Genomic DNA, 23,644 nt, shown 5'->3' with positions numbered 1-23,644 from the left:
TGTATTATATAGAACTGGGGAGGGAAGTGTGTACTCATTTGGAGCCGATTGAGAGGTTGGGCCTGAATTATCCTTATAAACAGACCTGACATTGCTGCACAACTAATTCTTTAAAAGTGCTGAATCAGACACTGTAGGTTTTTTAAAAGCTGACTAACAAAGCAAGTTCATAATGTGAAAATATGCTGCTACCCATAAGAAAAGAGAAACCACCAAAAAACCAGAACAGTTAATGTCTTTAATATAAAATCACTTTTCTTTCCCCCAAAGCAGCAGCACTGTATTACAGGTGTATTACAGATAAATTATAGGACCACTTTCCTTCAATACTGAGGACATCTTCATTAAAATCTTCCAAATAATTCATAGTCCATTTCTGTACATTTCAGTTTATCAAAATGCACTGGAAAAAATAATATTTTTTCTCTTCAGCAGGTGTCACTACCACCATTTCTCAAAGAAAACACAGTTTCTAGGAACACCAATGTTAGTGAGCAGCTTGGACATAGATTCTATCATTGGAGGGGGACCACAGATGTACCATGAAGTATCATTAGATACGTGTTTCTCTAGATCCTTTTCAGATATTCTTCCCTCTGACAAAAAAAAAAAAAAGTAGGAAATGAGAACAAAAATATTAATCATGAAGTGACTTCAAAAAATAATGTCTGGTTAGAGGTATTTCAAGCAGTCATTTCTTAAAAATACCTGGCCTGTTTCAGGATAATAGGTATTGAGATTTAGGGCTTCCAAAACCATTTGTTTTTCTGGGGATTTAGATCAGTGCTTGTACTTGGAATGCAGAGGGTATTAGTCACTGAAGAGAAATATGGCTTACAGATAAGTAAAATCCCAAATTCACATGAAAAAAATAGGTATCTCTAACGCAAATACAGCAGACATGGAAACATGCTGAAGTATCTCTTACAAGCCATCAGCTTATCCTTCATCAATCCCACCTCAAGGAAAGTAAACAACATTTGCTTAATAGTTTCTGGAATAAAGTCTGCAGTGGGAAATATCCATGTAAAGTTTAGGATTAACAGAGGAAAACAAAAACTGCAAAGAGAAAACTTTACCACAGAGTGGAATAAGTACAGAGAAACTATTTAACTCACATCTAATTTTGTGCCTTTAAATGTGAAAATGCTGGGTTATTATGCACAACTTCATCCAAGTTTGATGTAATCAAACTTGGGCTTCAGATAGCATCTCTGTACAATGCCATGACATTTACCTGTAATGTGTGGCTGCAGTTCCTGACAGATCTGCGTGCGCTGCTGGGTGACGTGGAAGCAACATGTGATCTTTCCAGGAAACGCCTTCATCAAACCAAGAATATTTTTCTGTAATGTTAAACACACTTGCTTACACCACAGTCCATAAAATCAAAGCAGATGTATGCACACAGTCCCAGAACGCCTGTGACTATTACTGGGAATCAAGACTGCATTTCAGCACCGAGAACCTGATGAGTGTGATTCCACAGGCCTGACCTGCATGAACACACAGAATTCCCACACTTGGAATGCAAATACCCTGCCAGCTATGTTAGTGCTTTTCTCCTTTTCTGACACAGATGACCATCTGGTAAGATTTGGACCGAACATCCAGTTAAGTCATTTCCCAATTTCTTCCCCGTATGAATTCTCAGTATTTCCTCCTTCTACTTCCATAGGGGTTTTCCATTTAAAAAAAAAAACAACCTTGCAGTATGTATTTACCATTAGTTAGGAACTTTTTGAGTCTCGTTTGGTTTATCTGATAAGGTCACTAGACCTTTTACTGTCTCATGTTCTCAAGTAAAACCAACTACCATGTAATGCTAATGTTATTTTTACCAGAGTAGATAGTGTAAACTCATTTTCAGTTCCCTAAGTCACAGCTGTGATAAGTTACCACCAAACCCCCAGTGGCTTCAGTTCAAATCATAGCAAAAAAAGAATGTGTTAGTCAGATGCTGTAGTTAGTTCTGAAATTAAGATTTAGCTACTGTCTAGATTCTGCATTATAGAGGATTTTCACTGCTGGAATAAACACTCAAATTCTTTAAAATATTCTGAAATACAAATAATTTCTAGGCAAATTCGCTTATTTTGTTAAGTGTTTGCTTGTTAACTAGTTACAACACTGAGTCTGTCCTGGTTTGCTTAACGAAAAAACCTGGAAAGATTCTACTTTGTAGAAAATCTGTTCCTGAATCCTTAAAAAGATTCGGGATGAAGAGCAGCACATATTGCCGCTGCTGTACAGCGTTCCACCAGCACCTCTACTATTGACTTGCTGTATTTGTACCCCTAATATGCTGTTGTTGCTTCTATCATTTGCACTAAGGGCACTTCCAGTGCCTCAGCCTGTGACCTCCAAACCATCAGTGATAACCCAGCAGGTCCCAGCTGGTCCTCCTGGAGATGGTCCACATCCTGCACAGATGTTTGTTGCGACAGCATAAAGGCTGCTAGAGATTCCATCTCCTCAATCCTCTGCACAGAACTGAAGAACTTTGACAGACATGTTCTGGATCTGGGGGACATGTGAAGAATGAAGGGAGGGATTTATTTTAAGCTCTGTGCATGACACTGTGTTCTCTTCTGTCCCAGAAGCTTTAGTGCAAAAGATCTGCTGTCATAAAACTGCTTAAGTGAATGCCGGGAATGTCAGTACTGGCACTGGAAAAACCTGTGCCTGCTTAGAACAGACTGGGAGATGAGTAGGTGGCCAAAAGGAAGAGCAGATTATTCTGCTTCTAGCAACAAACAAATGACTTTTCAAAGAAAGCAAATATCTCTATATCTAGAAACATGGTAGAAGTACAGAGATAAAACTAGTGATGGATCCTATACACTGTTTCTGGAATCATCTTCATCTTTATCAAAATCAAAATCTTTCAATACTTAAAAAACCCATAAATCATTCTGGATGCTTCTTTACAGAAGCTCCACTAATTTGACCCTAAAATATTGTTAATAACCCTTAGTGGCTGAGCGTGACAACTGATCTTTAACTGCTGAATAAATGTTGATGAAGTACTGCACAAGCAGTTTTAAAAGCAGCTATAAATCCTTCATTCATACACTAGTACTTGTTAGTAACTAATGCATTATCAATAAAGCTCTGCTCTTATTTTAGAAAGTATTAATGTGTATATACATATATATATATATAATCTTTAGTATACTGTGATGCTCTTAGAAGATCATAGTAAAATGCAGGGATATAGTAAAATTTAGGGGTAATTGACTTATCAAAATCAATGGGAGCAGGTATGTCCAGTAACAAATTTATACACTGGTGTAAGTAGTTAACAAAATAAACATGGGATTTGAGGCAGATTTTTGTCTCTGTACAGTGTCTTACACAGAGACTCTCTTGGAATTTGGTAACACTGATGTGCACACTAGTAGCTGAATAGCTGAGACATGTATTTTTAAAATACTTTGTGATTTACCTTAAATAAGAGTTCGCTCGTATTTTTTGCACTGTAGTACAGCTTCGCTGTTCCCAATTTGTGTCTATTTCCTTTACCCTCTTGGTATCCATGAAGATCTGCTATATGCAGCAGTATAGAAAACAATGGGTTAATTCCAACACCCCCTGCTATCAGCACTAGGTTTACTGGGGAGTCACCAGGCTGAGGATCAAAGAAGAAATCACCTCCCACTCGCAGAGCCACTTCTGAGTCAAGAGTACACTAGGATGGAAAAGAAGATATTTAATTTCAGAACTAAATGCAACAGTTGAAATCTTATTATTTTTGCATCCCAGTCACAAGGTTTGCTGGGCTGTGATTTTTAATTGACCACTGAAATAAAAACAGAAGGACTTTAAAATACACACACATTTCCCAGATACCTGAAATAACTCAGTGTCTCTAGTGATCCAGTTCTACTTCAAAAAGTTGCAGTTTTATGGTGAGGCAGGATGGTGACTCCCCCTTCTTACCCACATAAGAATTGAAACAGGAACAATTCACAGTTTTCCAACAGCAATATGTGGTTGTGAAAACCCGAGCTCAACATGTGAAATCCCACTTTTACCCAAAACCAGCTTCATGCCAAAAAAGGCCTTCCTATGAGGTCACAGAAGGTCAGAGTCAAGTTGCACACACAGGTTTTTCCATCCCCATTCCTTAAAATTAAAAACCACTCAGAAGTGAAGCACGTATCCACAAGAATATTTCTTGCAGAATCACTTCTGCATTTGCAACTTCAGAAACACAGAAGAAGAAAAATCAGGGGGAAATCTTCTCTCTTACTCTCCACTTGTACATAAGAAATTATTTCCTAAAGAAATGTGCCCAAGCATGTTTTTTTGATACATGGGAAACAAAAGCTATGAAAAGAACATCCACTTGGGTCAGTATCTCCTTGGTAAACCAGCACTGCATCCTGCTCTGAAGGGTGAAGCCACAGTACAGAGAAGTCAGGTGAGTTCTTCCACATCACTGCAAGCTGACAGAACAAATAAGAGCACTTAGGCCATATATAGGTTTTAGAAGATAAAATTAAGAGGATAGGGAAACCAAGGAAGGTGGGAATGGAGAAGAACGAGCTATAACAACTGCTGAAAAATCAGCTTGGAGAATGAAAACACTTCCTCCAAAGAATTCTTTTCATAGCAGGAAACAGTAAATTGAAACAAAGGGAGTTCCATTACTGAAGGCTGCACAGACAGCTAAGGACTAAACGTGTAACAGTTCCACCAGGAGCAAGAAGGACACCCTTGGAAGCAGGTACTGCATAGAACACGCAGATTCCAAAGATGGTAAACATGATCATTAAAAACACAACACAACAATTTTCTTGCTTTTCTTAATTATGGCATAACCATTGTCTCTCAAGTCTACTGTAGGACAATGAGCATTCATTATCTGAAACTGATTTCTCTCTCCCTTGTGATGTACTCTGCCAGGCTTTCCCACCATGTTTTACTCTGGTCTAGAGAAGCACAAATCCACATGTGCTCCAGATTCATGTGGCCTAAGGAGGACACAGAATATGGTACCCTTTGAGGAAAGGAGGAAAGAAGCATTTTTAGGGAGAAACAATCTCACATTGGTCCCCTTAACCAGTCATAGTTCCTCAAGATTTAACATGGGATTTGGGAAGAATGTCTCTTAACCAGCAGTCTTCCAGATATTTCCATGTGTCCTAGGGTGACTTCCCCTTTCTAGACAGACCCCTTTGGAAGTTTTCTCCCAAATTTGCCCTAAAGCAGGACACCATGCTTTGGCCATGACAATGATAACAGTAAGTCAGTATACAAGAAAAAACAGTAAAATTCTGCAGTAATAGCACAAGAAAGTGTCCTTTAGACTAGTTTATAAACACAGCTCAGGCAGAGAAGTGAAGCAATCAATACATTACATGGATATTTTTTAAAGAAAAGGCTATATCTTCCTGAAGTTATATAAAGTACATGGTGGTGAAAATTACTATTTTATGTACAGTAATATTAACAAAAAATAACTCTAAAAACCACAGATAAAGTAAATTAGTGATAACTATTCCTGTAACGTTTTTAACCTGAGATATCAGCTTCCTTTATGAGCAACTTTTAAACATAAGCACCAGTTTTGTCACCATATATACAACATTTTCGAATTCTAGGTTGCTGTTTTTTTGCTTGTTTCCTAAAAAAAGCATACACTTTAGTTTAGTTAGAAGAGTCCATGTATCCTTGGAGGTTTCTCCATGGCATCAGGTTTGATGTAGTTTACCCCTTAATTAAAGATTTATCCTTTAAATTCCACCAGAAAACTCAGCAAGAAAAACTGATCTACAGTTCTGAAGTTCTGAAGGAGTTTCCAGAGACTTTGAAAAGAACAGAAGTTGATAGGACAGATCATTGATGAAACATGTGACTCATGTGACAAACTCAATGGGATAAATGATGAACAAAACACCACAAGGCCAAGTTTCAGATTTTACTTTTAATATAGCAAAACCCCAAGCCTTGTGTTATGTCTTTATTACAAAAATATTGTATATTCAAAAGAATGTTATAGATATTCTGAAATGTTTTATCATTTCAGAAAAACTGATCAAAGTATATTCCTTGACTTCCGTTTAATAATCTACATCTATCTGTGATTTATCAATGATTCCCAGTTTGTATTTACAGAAATAGTCAGGAATTATGGAAGGTTATCAGAGGTAACTTTGTAATGTGTAACACTCCCTGTTCTCAGGGATGTAAGTTAGAATAAAGGTTTTTAAAAATTTTTAAATTCATTAATTCCATAGGAGTGAGAACCCTTATATACACTAACTACAATATCACTTTAAGATCACTGTAAGCGTAAGTGGTGTCAAAAGATCACAATAACCATATTTCCATTTAAACATTCAGTTTCAGTCCCTTACTGAATAAAAGGTTTTAAGATTTCTGTTGTATCCAAAATGCTTGAAGTGAAACGTGAGTTTTGCAGTTAATAGCACAAAGTGGTCTAAGAACACACACCACCCCCCTCTACCTCCAAAAAAAAAAAAATTAAGAAATGGCAGCAAGCCAAATTTCACAGTTAAATTAATTTACCTCAGTGTGAATCCAGTGAGCAGGAGGATGAACAGTGTGCTTTACTGCCAGCTCTAGTATTCCTTCTCGTTCTAACAGGCCAGGGCTTGAACATATTGAGAATCCCCCAACTACAGATACTCCAGGAATAAAAAAATCGACCCTAAAAATAGATCAGACACAAACTTTTAAAAAAGAAGCCAACAACCCCAAACATGAGCAACAATAGCCAAAGTAATGTGCCTGACTTTGTTTCAATTATCTTTCATTTACAACATCTTAATTTCTGTAACATAACTTTTCTGAAAAGGGAGTTAACCTTGAGTAACACCATTTCCTCAGAATTATTTTCTTCTAGAACCATGTCATCATGTTTGCTAAACTAGAAGCTTTTCAAACCATTCTGCTTTTAGCATTAGATGTCACATCTCACAGCAGACTAGAATTCTAAGTGTTTTAAATAAATTATTTGCATATTAGAACAAAAACGTAATTATGGTCTGATAGAGCAGCTTAATTCCCACTCTTTGATGGGAAAATCTTCAATTTTCCAACATAAGAAGATTGGCATTCTAATTTTAGGGAAATTAATTTATATTGAACACTTTCTTTTCCTGGGTAGATGAAGTATCTGAAGTGAAACAGTACGTGTAAAATTTCCCATGGAAGAAGTCCACAACTGGCAGCAGGACTGCAGCTCCCTCTGGTGGCAGACATCACTTCTTAGGTTATCAGAAATTGAACTGGAATAAATTCCTACTTTCTTTCTTCCAGCTTTAAAGTAAACCATGCATGAGTTTATACAAATAAGAAGGTAACATGTGGGTAAACTTCTGCAATACCAGCCATTAGAGAGTATGGAAGGCAAGCCATTACTATGTATGAACTATAATCCAGTCTCATGAAAGTAAGGTTTTGATAAGCCTTGATGAGGTTTCAAGAAAATTATCAGAAAATTACGAGCTGGTTTGTGATCTATCACCTGAACTCCTCTGTGTTCCATAAATATTTAAATGCTTCTGCTTTCTACAGCATATAACAAATTCCACATATTTCAAAATAAACCAAACGTTTATAACTAGTTGTGCTGGTCCCCTTAGGAAACAACCACACTAATAAACAATGCCAAGTACTAGAGAACCATTATTCAACTGGATCCTGGGTTAGGCTGGCTCAGTTTTAATTAAGTGAAGATGCAACAAGAAATACAGACTGGCTTCTACTGCAAAGGTACTTTCTTTAAACAGTAAGGCTGTATTCTTCACAGAGACCACAAATACTTGAGGAAAGAGAGAAGGACTTTGAGTAGATCACCACTTTTTGAAGAAAAAAAATCTTGTCTGCTTACTCCATGCAAAATTCACCCTTTGAAGAAAAAATATCTTACTCTCAAAGAATGCATACAGTGTGATATATACAATAGTGATACAATGTTTAACTTTATGCTTATAATATCTTGATGGTGCATGAAGATACCTGACTGCAAATGAACAGTTTAAAACCAAAAAAGTTGAGGAGGCTTTTTTCAGTGTCCTCAGCTTGTGCAGCCCCACTGCCCGTGGGGCCCAGCTTTACTGAGTCAGGCTCTGGGAGCTGAGAAAGGTCGACTCTTGAATTGCAGCGTTTATCCTGCCAAAGAACATCTCACCATGCTGCTGAAGCTCTTTACTTCCCTCTGGTGGAAAACAACCTTACTACTAAAAATGAACTTAACGAAAAATATGAGAATTTATGCTGTGAAGTCACAATTTACATTCAAGTCAAAATGTTCTCCTTGGCATGTAAGGGAAACCTTATTCATGCCTGGTGGGGAAACACACAAACGTTATTGCAAAACCTACATCAAACATAGTTTTTACCTTTCCCACATACTAATGCACATGCATTTTTCTTTCCCAAGTACATAACTATGAGAATTGATTTCAAGGCACAGTTTACTATCTTATAGGGGGCCAGCTCTGATGGCTTGTCTCAGCCATGTTGGGAAGGGTGACTGGGCTCCTGAAGAAATGTGACAGCCTAAGGGAAAAGAGCAGCAGAAGGGAAAAAAAATGGAAAAAAAACACAAAAGGAAAGGCACAAAAAAATGTGAACTAGAGATGTCAGGGTGTTTTTTCACTTCCCTCCTTTTAAAACCCACCTAAACCATATCTTTAGGAAATAAGTAATAATTACCCATTGCTGGAGTAAGAGATCAAAATCATAAAGCTGCTTCCTCAAAGTATTTGTAACATGCATATACCTCAATGCATGTTTATGTAAATTAAAATGTGTAACAACAACAAGTCTCTTCATTATTATTTGAAATCAGATAAAGACCAGTATCTGCCAAAAAGCGCTTACAAAACAAATTCACTTTTTCTTCTGAAAAACTCAATAATTAGAACGCTTTCAGGAAATGTAAACATTTTAGTGACAATCTTTGGCTGTAACATCTTACTATAGCAAATCCCAACAAGTTAGCCTTTTCTGCTCAGGAAAATGTGTTGTTTTGTACTGCTCATCAAAAAAATGCCACCCCAGTTTATAGATACAAGTACAGAGAAGTTGGTGTGTACCTTACAATAGCATTAGAACACTCTCAAGGAAGAAGAAAATGAAGAAGAGTAATTATAATTAAAGCTTTCAGTTTTCAGCATGATAATTTCAAAAACATTTTTGGAGGGTAAATGTACTTTGCAAGTACTGGCAAGCAAGAATTTAATATGAGTCACTGCACATGTGCAAAAACTGCAGCAAATTACTTCACAAACAAATTATTGCTAATCAACATCCTGTGTTCTGGTTCTAAATTTAAAAGCTAGCATATTACCACTCCATGAGTAACATATGCTGTTAATACCCTAGCAGCTATACTTTGATTTCAGCAAACCCACTCTCAGATGGCCAAAGCCAATAAAAAGTTTAATAGCATTAAAACGTCCATTGCCAAAAGCAACTATTCCTAGTTTTAAATTAATTTCTAAGAGAAAAAAAAAAGTTACTGAGTGAGAGTATTTTTAACAAGGATAACAAACATGAAAATCCACTGCTTCCTTGGGAAAAAAAAAACTCTGTAAAATTGTTTAAACAAACTGCTAATTGTTTCAAAAGCTTAATAATTCAAGGTTTTTATTTTCAAATTTGACTATTTATATTAATATATTACTATTAATCTGACCTAAGAGGTTTAATTTTCAGAGTGGAAACTTCAAGATGAAGAAATAAACCAAAACTAAGTAACTTGCAAATCAGCAGTCTCAACTCCACTGTAAAAACAACTAGTAAATAAAGACAGCCTGCAGAAAAAACTGCAGTGAATTTCAAAGTACTCCTGAAGAAACAATGTAATATAATAAAACACAGGGAAACATCAGAACAGTAAAAATAAACATTTAAACATATGCACTTCTGCCCTTTTAACAGTAATATTAGCTTTTTTTATAATGACTATTTAAAACTGATGCCAAGTATCAGCTCTTTGACAGAGCATCCAATAAGAAAACAGTGTATTATATAAATTAACAACTTCTTCCAAGGCCCAGGGTTCAGAGACCTTTCAGCACTTTGTTGTAGTGGACTTCTCCTAGTCATTACCCCATCAAATATACCAGAAGATCTTACCATTGTCCTGCTTTGAAAGTAAAATCCTTATTTGCAATTGCCAAACGAAGCCTTTTGACTGTCTCAGATTCATTGGTGATTCCACACACTTTGGCTTGTGTAATTACCTAACAAAAGAAAAAGAAGCCATTGTGATATGTAGGTATAATTTGCAGCAAAAGCACTCAAGAAGCCATGCATGAAACATCCATCACTTCCCATGGTACCCATGGCATTTCATTACCTACAGCACCAAAATGTTTCACTGAGGTGATGAAACAGAAATGGATTCTATCCCATGAAGTGTTCAAGGCTAGGTTGGATGGGGCCCTAAGCAACCAGGTTTAGTGAAAGGTGTCCCTGCCTACGGCAGGGCATTGGAACTGCGTGATCTTTAAGGTCCCTTCAAGCCCAAACCATTCTGTGATGCACTTAAATAGTCATTGAATGGAGAACAGTGTTTGTACTTGCAGTCTACCAGATTTGGCACTTTTTCTAAGATTATAAACAAACTTACTTTATTTCAGTTGAAGAGAACATAGCTATAAAGAGAGGTGATTGCTAGTTATCACTTATCAGATTCTTTAGGTATCTATACAAGACACAAACTCCTGCATCTTCCAGCAAAACAAAGTAAAAAGATCTCTGATATAAGGATAAAGGACACTTGTAATAAATCAGTTGCAGATGAAGTCCCAGGGAGAATTCTGGATCTAGATTTATTTAAATAATTAAATGCATTACTGAAAGATTATGCATTAATGTTAATGCATCAATGAAAGAAAACTAACAAGCCTTGTGTTACTGCATTTACCCCCTACACCCCCATATGACCACAGGGAAACCAAGACACAAGGTCTCAGACTGCTGGTTAACAGAGCAGATTTTGTTTGGCAGCCACATGGGAGGGGATGTCAGAGGCATAGATGATACTACTTTTAAGGAGTTTTAAAAAACAAACAAAAAAAACCCCAAAAAAACCCCACAGACTTTACAAGAAGATCCACTGGGGATGAGCAGCCCACTTAAGTTCTTTGATGCCCATCAGTGCAACATGGATTTTCATCCCCTCCCTGCCCTTCCTTTTCAGGTTTTTCTGACCTATAATTATTAACCTTTTTCCTCTACAAAGAAATCAATGCCCAAAATGAAATGCGTATTTTTCTACACAGAGCAATACACACATTTTGCTGTTAAAAATACTGATGTCACCACACAAGGAAATACTCAAAATACCACAACAACTCTACCATTTCTCATTTGTCTAAGATCAAACAGATAAAAAAACCCCAAAACTTTAAGCAACTATGCTGTAATTTAAAACATATGTCAGGAAATTAATTTATTCATAAAGCAACATCTGAACACGTCCTTTGTCCCATTAAACAGCAGGACATTTGCTAGTTTAAAATGAAGTAGCATAGATTCCTGTTCCACTTTAGCAGACAGTATTAAATGAGGAATGCAGTCAGTCAAAATTAACAAGAGGAATGTCAGATACATGACTTCAGTGTTTGTTCCAATGGAGGGAGCAGGAAAGGGACATTAAATTTGGATCTTCTTTACTCTTCAGTACACTCCTTAATTTGTTATTTGGCTGAGAGACCTGCAAGAGTACTGGAAATTTAGTTCTTAATTGTTACAAAGTTATTTGAAAAATTAAATTTGACTCAGGGTGATCAAAGACAGACAGTATTCTGGACCATCATAAGGGTATCCAACTGTCCAGAGCAAGGCTGCAGTGAGAGGGAGGAGGACACAGGACTCTGGATTTTGCAGCTGTATTTCAAGAAAGCATTAGTCACTTTTCCTTGCCCTGGCCCTTCACATTATCACTCTTCAACAGGCAATGTTATGCAGCATTCACACTAATGCAATAGAGATTTATGATTTCTTTCATCTTTTACAGGACTGAAGTGGCCAAATAAGGCAATATTGGCTGAGGGAAGCCAACTGCTGATTATATGGAATTTAAAACCAAGCAGAGGATTTAAAATAAACTGATTTTAAAGTGGTTGGAAATAAAGCAACAAAGAATAAATCAAGCATTAAAAAAAAGAAACAGCATAATCCTCTGATATACAGAGAATGTGCAGTAGCAAGAACTGAGCCCTGCTCTTTCACCTATCTCATACAGCTTCCTTCTCTTCCTTGTACCTCACAGTTCCCTGCATCAACCCTGAGCTTCTAACACCTCATAAGGATCCATTTTCCATGTATTTTTCAGGTACTGCCATTGAGCAGAGAAAGGAAGCAAACCAAGCAATAAATATAAAAAATACCCCCATGACTGCAACACTGAAAAGTGACATCATTTTTTTTCATGTCAGAAGCAAACGAGAACATGCATTGGTCTGTGCCTGTCTCTACATCCATTTTATTGGGTAAACAGGATCCACCACAGCAGCTGGATGTCAACAAACAACACTGATGTGTACTCAGAGAAGAGCTGGCATTAAGTGTGGATACCTGAGGCACAGCTCCATGGTTCCCAAAGCTGGCTCACAGCTCTGGTGACAGGCAGAACCTGTCTGCTGCATTTGTCTCATCCAGCTACAGCCCATGTCACACAGTGCTGAACCTGCTCTTTCGGGGGCTGCCTACATATCCCCTGCACCCAGCTTCCTTTTGGGAAGATGTGACTTCTTCTTCACTATAGTTCACTAAAAACTTAGCAGAGAAGGACTTCATGTACACACACTGACAGTTGTGTGGTGTGTTTGCATCTGTGTGCATCTGCTTCAGCTTGTTACAGAAAGGAAACATCTGTATGAAATACAAGAATACTCTTGTATTCCTTCTTGTGTTCCCCTCTGAACACTATGAGAAAGAATGTTTGCTGCTCAGAACTGAGATCCAGAATAATCATTTCTGAATTTAATGGAGAACAATGCTCTATCTTATTTGTATTTGTGAATTAAAATAGATACAACTGAAGATCTTTACAGCTATCACCTCTCTTCAAAATGTCTACACATTTTGCCTTACTCCTATGTTATAAAAGGACATTTGCACATTTTTGAATCTCAAATCTGAACCAGAATTGTAGAAATCCATAAAAATATGAGAAATCTGTTTAGAGATGAGGGGTATCCACATGTTTTCATTACTTACTATAATTCATATTTGCCCAAAAAATCTATTAAGTTTCTTGTCCAATATAAAGTAAACAGCATCGTATCACTGCAAAATTTTAAAACTCATTACATTTCACTCACTGTGCACTAAATATGCTAATTTTATAACAGTAACAAATATAAAAAATAAGGAGAAAAAGAAGCAAACCAGACTCCACCAGAAGGCAAAATGGAGCCTAAGAATAAAATACTATTATCCAATATAATTATCTTTGCAGCAAAAAAAAATTACTTGCATCCTAAAGAACAGAACACCAACCTCCTGTCGAAAATTATTTGCTGTCCTCTCTAGATGATCCATTTTCCTTTTTGATTTTATTGTGCTGCAAGAAATAGCAAACAAAGATAATTGTCATTTTGACAGCTGTGCTACTGTTCCTTACTGATATGAATTTCTATTAACATAACAATTTACCAGTGTAATCCAGACTACAGATGACATAAATCTAAATAAGAATTAAATATAAATATATAATTGGGAGTTAAAGTAAGCATTTACAGGTCTGTAATAATTTGTCAGTCTGATTTTGACTGTTACCATGGCATTCTCTTAAAAAAACAAGGAAGTGGACAACCTACCCATTCCCCGTGCAGTAACAAAAAGCAGAGTGTCTCAACACCCTCAATGCAGAACGAGAGGGAAAAATTCTGCTCTGAGCACCTCTCAGTAACTGAGGAACAGTGCAACCCACATAAAAGGAAGCATGAGCCATGATGACCAGGCAGTCTTCAGAATCAGTGGTTCCTGAAAAAAAATCATAAATATTTGTTAAATGAAGCATTTAGTGTTTGACATGGCTTGTTTTCAGCCTTTATTTCCCTTAAATCAGAAAACCCAAAGCTCAGCTGGAGCTAAAACTAGCAACAGATAAAAAGTATAATGAGAGGGAATTTTGAAAGCAAGACAGTTTCACAAACATGAGAAAATCTGCATCCATCAAGTAAAGCGATGTAATGGCCACTCTGAAAGGTGACAGTAACTGAGATTCTTGTTAATAGATTCCTTGGGGCAAATGAAATGACACTGAATGACCAATGTTTATATATATACATACACATATATGTATAATGCAACTTTGTTTTAGAACAATTTGGTTGCAAAGGAAAGGAGGGAGCTCTTTTGGTTATTATCTATAGAAATGAAACAATATCAAAGTATAAAAGAATCACTTAAGAAAATATATAAGGAAGAGAAAGAAAGGATGAGAAGATTGTAGAGAGGAAACATATCACCACCAGTGGATCCAGTGACAGGAACGGATTGTTGCAATTTCACTTAGTCGAAGTGATGGTTGGAGATTTGATCCATCAGGGGTTCAGGAAGACCATGAAACACAGATTTCAATGGGTTCAATACATTCAGGAGGGAACGCCCAGGTACCTCCCCTGGGGAAATTTTACACTGTTGATCACGTGCTGTGGTCTGGTGGAAGGCCCCAGAAATGAGTCTGGGGGCATTTTGGGGTCTTTGATGGGTTGTGACATCCCCTAAGCCATGACAGACATTACACTGCCTCTCATGGCAGTGTAATTGAGGCAGTTCTGCCCCACAGGAAGGGATGAACACCTTCAGGCCCAGGTGTGAACACGAGTGTCCTGATAGCTCCCCTGGGAGTGGAGATCTACAGCTGGCCCAGCTGTGCAGGGAAGGACACTGGCATGATAAAAAGCATTATCCCACCTCAGCAGCACCTGCTCCTCACTGGCCTTTTCCCTTATCTGGCTCAAACCCAGCTTGTTGTTAAACAAAGGTCAGTGTGTTGTGGTCAGCCTCAGATGGTGGGTGCCCACCTTCCCTGCCCCTGGGCTGCTCTTACGCAGATCAGAGGATTCCCAAACCTCTCCTCCTGCCCATTGGTCCAGGGGTGCAAACCTGGCCTCAGCAAAGCCCCTGTAGCTTTTCCAAATGGGCAACTGCTTGAGCCATTAACCATCAATGTTTCAGTCTCTCACAAGGGGAAGACCTTGTCAGAGATGATATGGAAAAGGCTGACATAGTCAACATTCCTTTTGCCTCAGTCTTTATAGGCAAAGCCTGCACCCAGACCTCTGCTTGTACGAGTGGTGGTTGGGAAGGAGAGGGATAAGTAGGAGCAGGGCCAGCAGCTGCTGAGAGATGTTGGATGTACTCAAACACACAGAGCCAGATGGGTTACACTCAAGGTTGCTAAGAGACACAGCTGACATGCTTGTCAGGCAATAGTCTCCAACTGACTGGGAAAAGACACGTGCTCATTTTTAAGGGAGGCAAAAAGCACTGCTTACATCCAGCCAGCACCATCTCAGTATCTGGAAAAAAGCTCAGAGCTTGTCCCCTTAGCTGGATGAAAGGTAAGAATGTAATCAGGAAGATGTGACTCAGATTTACCAAGGGCAGATTACATTTGATAAATCTGAACAGCTACCAGGACAAAAGGTCACACAGCTAAGGAGACAGGATGCAACACACCTTGAGTGTCCTGTCTCCTGGCACCAGCCCCTGAAGCACACACACGTTAGTAAGCCAAGGCCAGATGGATGTTTGGAGTGGCTGAAAACTTGTCTGGGTAGACAGAATTGAAGACCTGATGGCTTTAAGTTGCTTCACTTGTTGGCTAGAATAGTAAAGAGTACCCTGGGGCTGATACAGGTCAACATATTTATCACTAACTTGGATGAGACAGAAGATGTCCCAGTTCATAGCATGGTGGCTGAACTGGGATCTTTGAGGTCCCCTCTGGGCTATTCTATCATCAGCAAACTTGTGGATGATGCTATGTTAAAATAGTAGAGGTCCCCTTCAAAGGGGAACTGAGAAACTGCAGGGCTGGAAAGCAAAAATCTCATTACAAAGGTATACACCTGGGACTGGCTTAATCCAGTGTGAACAACTGTCCTGCTCCAAGCAGTAATTCTGACTGGATGATGCTCAGAAGTGCCTTCCAGCCAACATATCTGCAATTTTAAATGTTCAAACAATATTCATGTATGAAAAATCAAACACTGACTGTACATTCCCTTTCTAGTGGTAAAGAAAAGGTTCTGGGTGAAGAAGTTTGTAAACTTTAATTAAGCCTGTTTGTTCACAGGTTTATTTAAAAGTACATTAATCCCTCACACTTCCAAGCACCCTACATAATACATCTCTAAAGAGTGAAGAAAGTGGAGGACACTTCTATGCACTGCAGTGGAAATATGGTGTGAAGCTTCAGAACTGCACACTCAAACAGCTATGACAGAGAAAGATAAACTGACATGCACAACATTCAAGGTTAGTCAGAACTACTCTTCAAGTGTAGGAACAGGTTCATAGAGAGCCAAAAGATACTTCTCATTCCTTGTAAATCTGTCTTTATTTTTTCCTAAAATGGATTAGCATTACTCTCTATCATATATCATCACCTATGAAATTATATTTATTCCCATAATACAGTCTATTGCTTCTCTAAAGCATTAGTATTTTACTTTTATTTAAATATCTTTCTGTGCATTCTAAGGCAAGTAATTTATTTTCAAAATGATTTTCATTTTGAATCCCTTGAATTGGCATTGATCCAGCTTGCTGATAACTAATCAGGCCTATACTCTCTAGGATTTCACTAACACCTGCATTGGCTGGTCACTTAGTAATCTGTCCTGTTTGTAGTCTTGTGTGAATGAAGGCAGAGCTTCCAAAATTTAGGCTGCTCAGAAATGGAATACATTTACAGTCACTACTCAAAATGCCTGTTTTCAAGCATAAGAAATACTTCCTGCAGCTTTTAACAGTCCATAATTTTTAATCGTTTTTCAGCATTTAATTCCACAGCAGCAGCTTGCAACTTTTAAAAATGGAATTATTTATAAGTCTTTTACCCCCAGTGAGCAAAATTACTTCAAATTTTTTTTCCGCAGCATCACAGAGTACTTAAAGCATACTTAAGTGTTTAAACAAAACACTTCAGTACTTTCTACCTCAAATATGTAGATGCTATTGATAACAGAAGTATTAACAATCTCAAAATATTTTAGGACAACAAAATACACATCTAATGAAGTCTCATTCCTCTACTGTGGCATATTACCTGTAAACCCAGAGTGCTCAAAGATCAGTTTCTCAAATTCATGAGATCACTTTACGATCTGAAATCTTTCACATGGTTAAAGACATCTACATGCACATCATGGTTATAGACATCTAAATCTCCAACCAATCTGAAGTTCACAATCAATACATAATATTGGAAACAAAAGAAATGTCAGCCTAATTTTATAGTCACAGCTGAAAGACCCTATTGATACAACTACTTTAAGGCTGAGTCTCCTAAATTAGAAATAACTCTTGAACCGTAGTTCAAGAAACTTGCTCCATTTATATTATCATCACTTTCCAATCATGAAAAAATGCAATAAAAATCATTTGCCATTTTTACTCTGCAACCAATGAATTCCAAAATGTCTTTTAATGAGCCCTGGTTCTCCTCTACCACATACAAGCGTGACTCACGCCTTTACAAAACGTGAACAGCTTTTCCCCCATCTGTCACCTCTGCGATTTTTTCACTCATCCAGCTCTGGCAATTCCCTGCCCTTCATGAAGTGCTGTGCTTCAGCTTCCCAGGCTCCTGTCAGGTGGGATGTTCTCCCTTTATTCTCATCTTACCAAGCTGGTGCAGGAATAGCCACTCCAAGTACCTTTTTTTTTAACAGAGGTTGGAAGGGACCACAGAGGGTCATATGGTCCAGCCTCCCTGCTCAAGCAGAGCCTTTTGAGAGCACATGGCATAAGATTGCATCCAGATGTGTCTGGAGTATCTCCAGTGAGACAGACTCCAGTACCTCTGGGCAATCTGTTCCACTGCCTGGTCACTCACACAGAAGTCAGGTCTTCCTCATATTTAGGTGGAGCTTCCTGTGCATCAATTTCTGGCCACTGTCTTTTGTCCTAGTGGCTGGCACCCCAAGAAGAGCCTGGCTCCACCCTCTTGACACCCACCCTTTACATATTTGCATATTTTTTTTAAACCTTTGCTCCACGGAGTGAAACAAGCACTACTTTTTCGTGACTTCTTCCTCTCTTCACTTAAAGCTAACGAGCTTTCCATTCTCCATCCTCTCTGATCCACTGACCCTGGGTTAGTATCTCTTGAGATGTATGTCTGCATCTCTTCTTTCCCCCAGTCCCACAGCACTAATCCCACATCACTAGCTGAAGGCAGAACTACTTTTAGCTCACCCGCATCACATTTAAGTGCAAATTACTAGGTAGGTTAATGCAAGAGAGTGCAGAGGGGGGCAGCAAGGGTACTTAAGCAGCACATGAAGTCTTTTTTCGAAAGCTATCAACAGTCCTTTAGACAAAAGTTTTTCCTTCCTGAAAAACTAATCACAGAAAACGAAGTTTTTCCCAGGACTGAGGGGAACACGGTGAGCGCTGGGAGGAGGGCGGTGGGCTGGGGAAGAGGGGCCGGCAGCCTATGCCCAGCTGGGACGAGGCGGCACTGAGGCGGCCAAGGGGCAAGGGAAGCACATGACCAAGGGGCAGGGACAAGGCCAAAGGGCAGGGAAGGGGCAAGGGACAAGAACAAGGTCGCGGCAGTGCCCGGCCGTTCCTCCGCAGCCCCTGGGATCTCCGGGCAGGAGATCAGGGCTGGAACCGGCAGCGCCACCAGCCGCAGAGGGCGGCCCGGCCACCGCTTCCGACCGGCGTGCGGGGCTCCCGCCGTGAGGAAAGGGCGAGCCGGGACGACTCAAACGCGCTGACCCTCAGCCCGCCGCCCCTCACCCTCCTGTCCCCGCCCGCTCCCTCCTCCCCACCCGAACCCTCCCCGGGGTTCCACGGTCCCGGGCTCCCCCGGCCCGCTCCCCACCTCCCCTACCCGCCGCCGCATCACGTCACGGAGAGCCCCGCCCGCGTGCCCCGTCAGGCGCCGCCTCTTCCCGTCCGCCCCGTCCCGGCTCCCGCCGCTTCCCGGCGGCATGGCGGTGTTCCACGACGAGGTGGAGATCGAGGACTTCGAGTACGACGAGGAGACCGAGACCTACAGCTACCCGTGCCCCTGCGGGGACCGGTTCCTCATCACGCGGGTGAGGGGCGGCCGGGCAGGGCTGGGGGGCAGAACGGCGTGGTGCGGCCCGTGGGCCGGGTGGCGGCGGGGCCCTGACCGCTCTTCCGGGGCTTTTGCAGGAGGACCTGGAGAACGGGGAGGACGTGGCCACCTGCCCCAGCTGCTCCCTGATCCTGCGCGTCATTTACGACCAGGTGGGTGCGGAGGGAGGGCAGTCGGACGCGTTTCTAGCCGGGTCCCTCCGAGTCCCGGCTCGCCGCCCCGTGCGGGAAGCTCGGGACGGTGTTTAAAAATTCCTGGTTTGGGACTACATTTGCTGTCTGATCTCTCGTTTTTCTTGTCTCCTCCTGCCGTGTTTGGGCTTAGAAAGATGCCTACCTGGGTGGGCGTGGGGTAGGACAGGCGAGACGAAATCAGGGATGTGAATGAAGAGCTCCTGTGGCCAGGAGCCCTGGCAGCTTTTCTCACCTTGTAGTCACGTTATGGCTTTCATGTTTTGGGAGCAGATTCGTACCACTTGTAACCACTCTGTCCTCCAGCCTGGGTGCATGTCGTGGTGTTTGTGAGTATAGGAGATCCAAAAACAATGTAAATCTCCTAAATCCCTGCTTGCTGTCTTTAGGAGCAGTTCATGCGGGATGAAGTCGTGGCAGAACCTTTGGCAAACAAGGAATTGGTCAAGTGCTGATGAATGCATCGTGGACTGTGCTGCTTTGGGATGAGAAAGCATGGGGATGGTGACTGCAGAAAGAGTTGTGGTTCTTCTTCTGGAAGTGCTTGCTGCTGTTGGATACAAGTGCAATAATTGTCTGTGTTCTTAACATGAATGAGAGTTTGCTGGGACATCAAACACATGAATGTGTTTTGTTCCAAAGGGATATACTTGAAAAAAAAAAAAAAAGTTGCTCTATGTATTCCAGAAGGCTTGAGGATTATGATCCTGATTTTCCACAAGTCAATACAAAGAAGAGGGTGGAGTTGAGAAATTAAAACATTTAGTCTAGCAGTGGCTTCTTAGCCTGTGGAGAAAAACAGGCTTTATGAGGGTATACACGAGTGTGAAATGGCTCAGAGAGCTGAAATGTTGGGAGGCAAGATTTAAGAGTCCATAGGACACAGTGCCATACAGGATTGATACAATGCAGCTTCTCCCAGAATGTGGCATTGTGTACTTCCAGCCCATACTGAATATGGGGAGAAAACAAGAGACCCACAGCCAACATTTACCCAGTGTTGGTAAATTGTCTTTACTCCTGTAAGCACAGGGAAGGTGTGCAAGTTGTCTGTGTATCTGCAGTGGGGACAGCACTTGAGTTGGGGCAGATTTTTTTCTTAAATTGCTTCTAAAGTTGCTTTGAAAGAACGTTGGTAGTTGTTATCAAATGATTCTGCCATAATAGTGATACACTTTTGAGGGTGTTGTGTGAAATGGAGTCAGCCTGTTTTTACCCTTGCTACTAACATGCAGATGGACTGGAACTTGAAGTGGGTTGTATTTTACCCCTATATTATCAACAACTTTGTGATTTGACTGTTTCAGTAGATATGAAATGGGCTGCAGTTCTTTGTGCCATTTGTAGTAAATTTCTCAGCCTTTCTTTATTAGATTCTGTCACTTCCTGGATAGGAGATGGACGCACTTCACTTGATTAATAAAGGCATGTTTTAGGGTAGAAAAGAGTCGTGAGAACATACTCCACATTGATTCCAAGACTGCTTCTTAAATTAAAAGTCGCTGCACTTGAATATTTACTTAAAATTGTGGTCATTCCTGTATTTTAATAGGATTTGACATCTGTGAAGTTAAATTTGGGGAAAATGACCTGTGAAGAGTTTACATAGCTGTTTTGCTACAGGCATTAAAGATAAGCAAGTTTTACTGGATTCTTACATGTAGTGATTTTTGTTCTTACAGCATTCCATGAATGTTGAAGATGAACATTCTAGTTACTTTGAGAAAAGGAGAGAAAAAAGCCCTACATCTAATTGAAAATTTGTAATGCAGTAAGCACAACCCAGAGTGGTTTCCGTGCCTAAACCAGGAGGTGGCACTCGTGTTCCTTTGACGTACGTGCTTAAAGAAAATAAATGTTGTGGTACTTTGGTTAGCTATGCCTTAGCAAATACTTATTTTGACTATTTAAATAAAGATGTTTAAGATTCCATCAGTGGTTTTAATGGGCCATTACTTACTCTGTTTCTGCACCAGCCACGATGATTTCCAGAGGTCTTGAGTTGCTGCTGCTGGGGTGATGATAGTGGATGTTCCTTAGGCTGGTTAATGAAAATTGTTTCAGTCTGTCAGTAGACACTGTAAAGCAAACTTACAGGAATGCTAGCTAAGCCCCTGTTCAAATTTCTACTGCATAAATGCTTTCATGATTTTTCCACAAGTATTCTACGTAAAAGAAATTGTAGCAATTTTCGAATGCAAGACCAGGGAATGTATGCTCTGATGTAATGCATCAAAGTAAGTTGCCATGTATATCTAAAAATCTTTACATCTGTAAAAGTGTATAGATTTTGCAGAAATCATTGACTAGATTTTGTTATATAATGAAGGATAAAGGTCAGGCCCTTTCTTGACTTAGGAAATTTGTGTAGAGGATTATTTGTACTCTATCTGGTTAAGTTCCTACATAGTTTTAAAAGCGTTAATTGAATTTTACTTGGTAGGTGCCAAGTAAACATGGCATGTAACAAGCATTTAATTGATTCTTAGTAGTGTTTCCCACTCACCTGAAATACAGGTAATGATTTTTTTTTAAAGTAATTTTAGCAGAATTAATTAGTTGATTTCATCAGTTGGGACTATCATGGCTTGAAGTTTCTTACCTGGTGTGAATAGAGTCCAAGTTACAAAATGCAATTTACACGCACATTAAATTACTTGATCACATAGTGTATGTAGCAAAGCTTTAACCAAGTGTGTGTGCAGACCTAGATGTTTTTTATTGGGTACCTGTGCAAATCACGTTTGCTTTGCTGGAGGCTTTTTTACAGCGTAACAACAGAAAGATGTTGCTGGCTGTTAGAAAAGGATGTGACTGCATTTGCCCACTTAAATTACTTTGAACTCTTGTCTCATTGCAGGGTCTCAAGGGTCTCAAGACAGTAGTTGATGACCCCTCCAAAAAGGAGGCAAAACAAGTATGGGTGTCATGTTTCTGGCTTTTTATTATCCTTTGAGGATCTCAGAGAGACATTTAAAAACTGTTGAGCTGTTCTGTTGTTTTCCCTTTCGCTCTCCAGAGAGGAGTTCTGCAGCAAGAGTTCATCCTTCATGAAAGCTCAGCGATGCTAAAGCCAAAGGGTTACCCACTTTTGTCTTTTGTTAACTTGTAAGAAGCTTTTGACTCCACTGATTGCAAGTCATCTTTTAAAACTATTCTTTCATACTGTGTAATTCCAGAACACCAGTCAGGGCAGTGTGAGTAACCCATCAGAAATGTCCCTTGTCAGGAATTCAGTCACAAGGTTTCCTCACAGCACCACAGGCTCAATCCCCTCATGCATTACTTGTGTATTATGTGCTCTTACAAACCAGTAGCTCACTTTGTTTCTCAAAAGGCAATTGTGTAGGACACAAAGAAGTCTTGTTTGCTGCTTGTATCTGACAAGCAGATTGATTGATTATGTGTTTGATTAGATCCATGGGTCTGCACAGAGGAGTCCAGTGTGGTGAGAACAGCATCACGTGAACGTTAATGGAGAAATTCATACTTGGTAGAGACTAGAGAGGGTGAAACAATTTATGGGCAGTTTCGGATACTCAAGCTGTGAAATTTCTTGTACTGTTGAACACCTCTGAACTCCTGTGTAACACTGAGAACAGACAATACACTCTGTTGCCACAATTTTATGGGAAGAAATAGAAGATAATTTGATCTTCATTAAACTAAAGTGGTTTAGCCTCCCTGATCCATCAGATTCTTGTTTGCATTTCAAAGACACTCAGTGAGAAGGTCATGTACTTTTGGCTCATTGTGCCTGTGTATCAGTGGTGTACCCGATTAGTTTTGAAAAGCTGCTCTAGAAGTCTGTGACACAGAGCCTCCAAGAGCTGAGGTCATTAGGCCACTAATTTTGTTGTTGCACTTGTTTCATTGTCCATATATCAGAGAAGTCCTAGTGTCCTAGAGGACCCTTTATAAGTACCTTGACATATCTTCTCTCCATAACCGTTTTTTTGATTCTCACAGTAATTTTGATTCTCAGCACCCATCAAAAAAAACCCAACAGGCATTCCTTGCAGAATGTCAGAATTAAAGATCATTACATAGATTACCAAGTCTGTCTGTCAAGAAGCAGATACTGATTAATTTCAAATAAACTGGCAAAATTTCATTTATGATAGTGAACTGACTCCTGTGTATTGTCACA

The 23,644-nt window shown here is 39.7% G+C and overlaps 2 protein-coding genes across 7 annotated transcripts; one reads left to right on the top strand and one right to left on the bottom strand.

Annotated features, from left to right (window-relative positions):
- Nucleotides 1-219: 219 nt before the first annotated feature.
- On the bottom strand, nt 220-19,140 carry OXNAD1 (oxidoreductase NAD binding domain containing 1). Of its 6 annotated transcripts, none has more exons than XM_015617411.2 (9): nt 19,073-19,132; nt 13,815-13,980; nt 13,495-13,558; nt 10,120-10,226; nt 6,538-6,679; nt 3,655-3,691; nt 3,449-3,549; nt 1,238-1,346; nt 220-596 (listed from the first exon to the last, which is right to left on the bottom strand). In XM_015617411.2, the coding sequence occupies exons 2-9, from the start codon at nt 13,946-13,948 to the stop codon at nt 442-444; spliced, it is 849 nt and encodes a 282-aa protein (XP_015472897.1). In that variant the 5' UTR covers nt 13,949-13,980; nt 19,073-19,132; the 3' UTR covers nt 220-441. The 6 variants fall into 6 exon arrangements, with proteins under 6 accessions (XP_015472897.1, XP_015472898.1, XP_015472895.1 ...); XM_015617412.2 differs by having other exon boundaries at nt 3,449-3,546; XM_015617409.2 differs by having other exon boundaries at nt 3,449-3,691; nt 19,073-19,131.
- DPH3 (diphthamide biosynthesis 3) lies at nt 19,107-21,426 on the top strand. The gene is made up of 3 exons (XM_015617417.2): nt 19,107-19,280; nt 19,381-19,455; nt 19,884-21,426. The coding sequence occupies exons 1-3, from the start codon at nt 19,173-19,175 to the stop codon at nt 19,947-19,949; spliced, it is 249 nt and encodes an 82-aa protein (XP_015472903.1). The 5' UTR covers nt 19,107-19,172; the 3' UTR covers nt 19,950-21,426.
- Nucleotides 21,427-23,644: the final 2,218 nt, after the last annotated feature.

Source organism: Parus major, chromosome 2 (assembly GCF_001522545.3).
Source record: "Parus major isolate Abel chromosome 2, Parus_major1.1, whole genome shotgun sequence".
Lineage (NCBI taxonomy): Eukaryota > Metazoa > Chordata > Aves > Passeriformes > Paridae > Parus > Parus major.
This window is presented reverse-complemented; position numbering and strand designations above follow the sequence as displayed.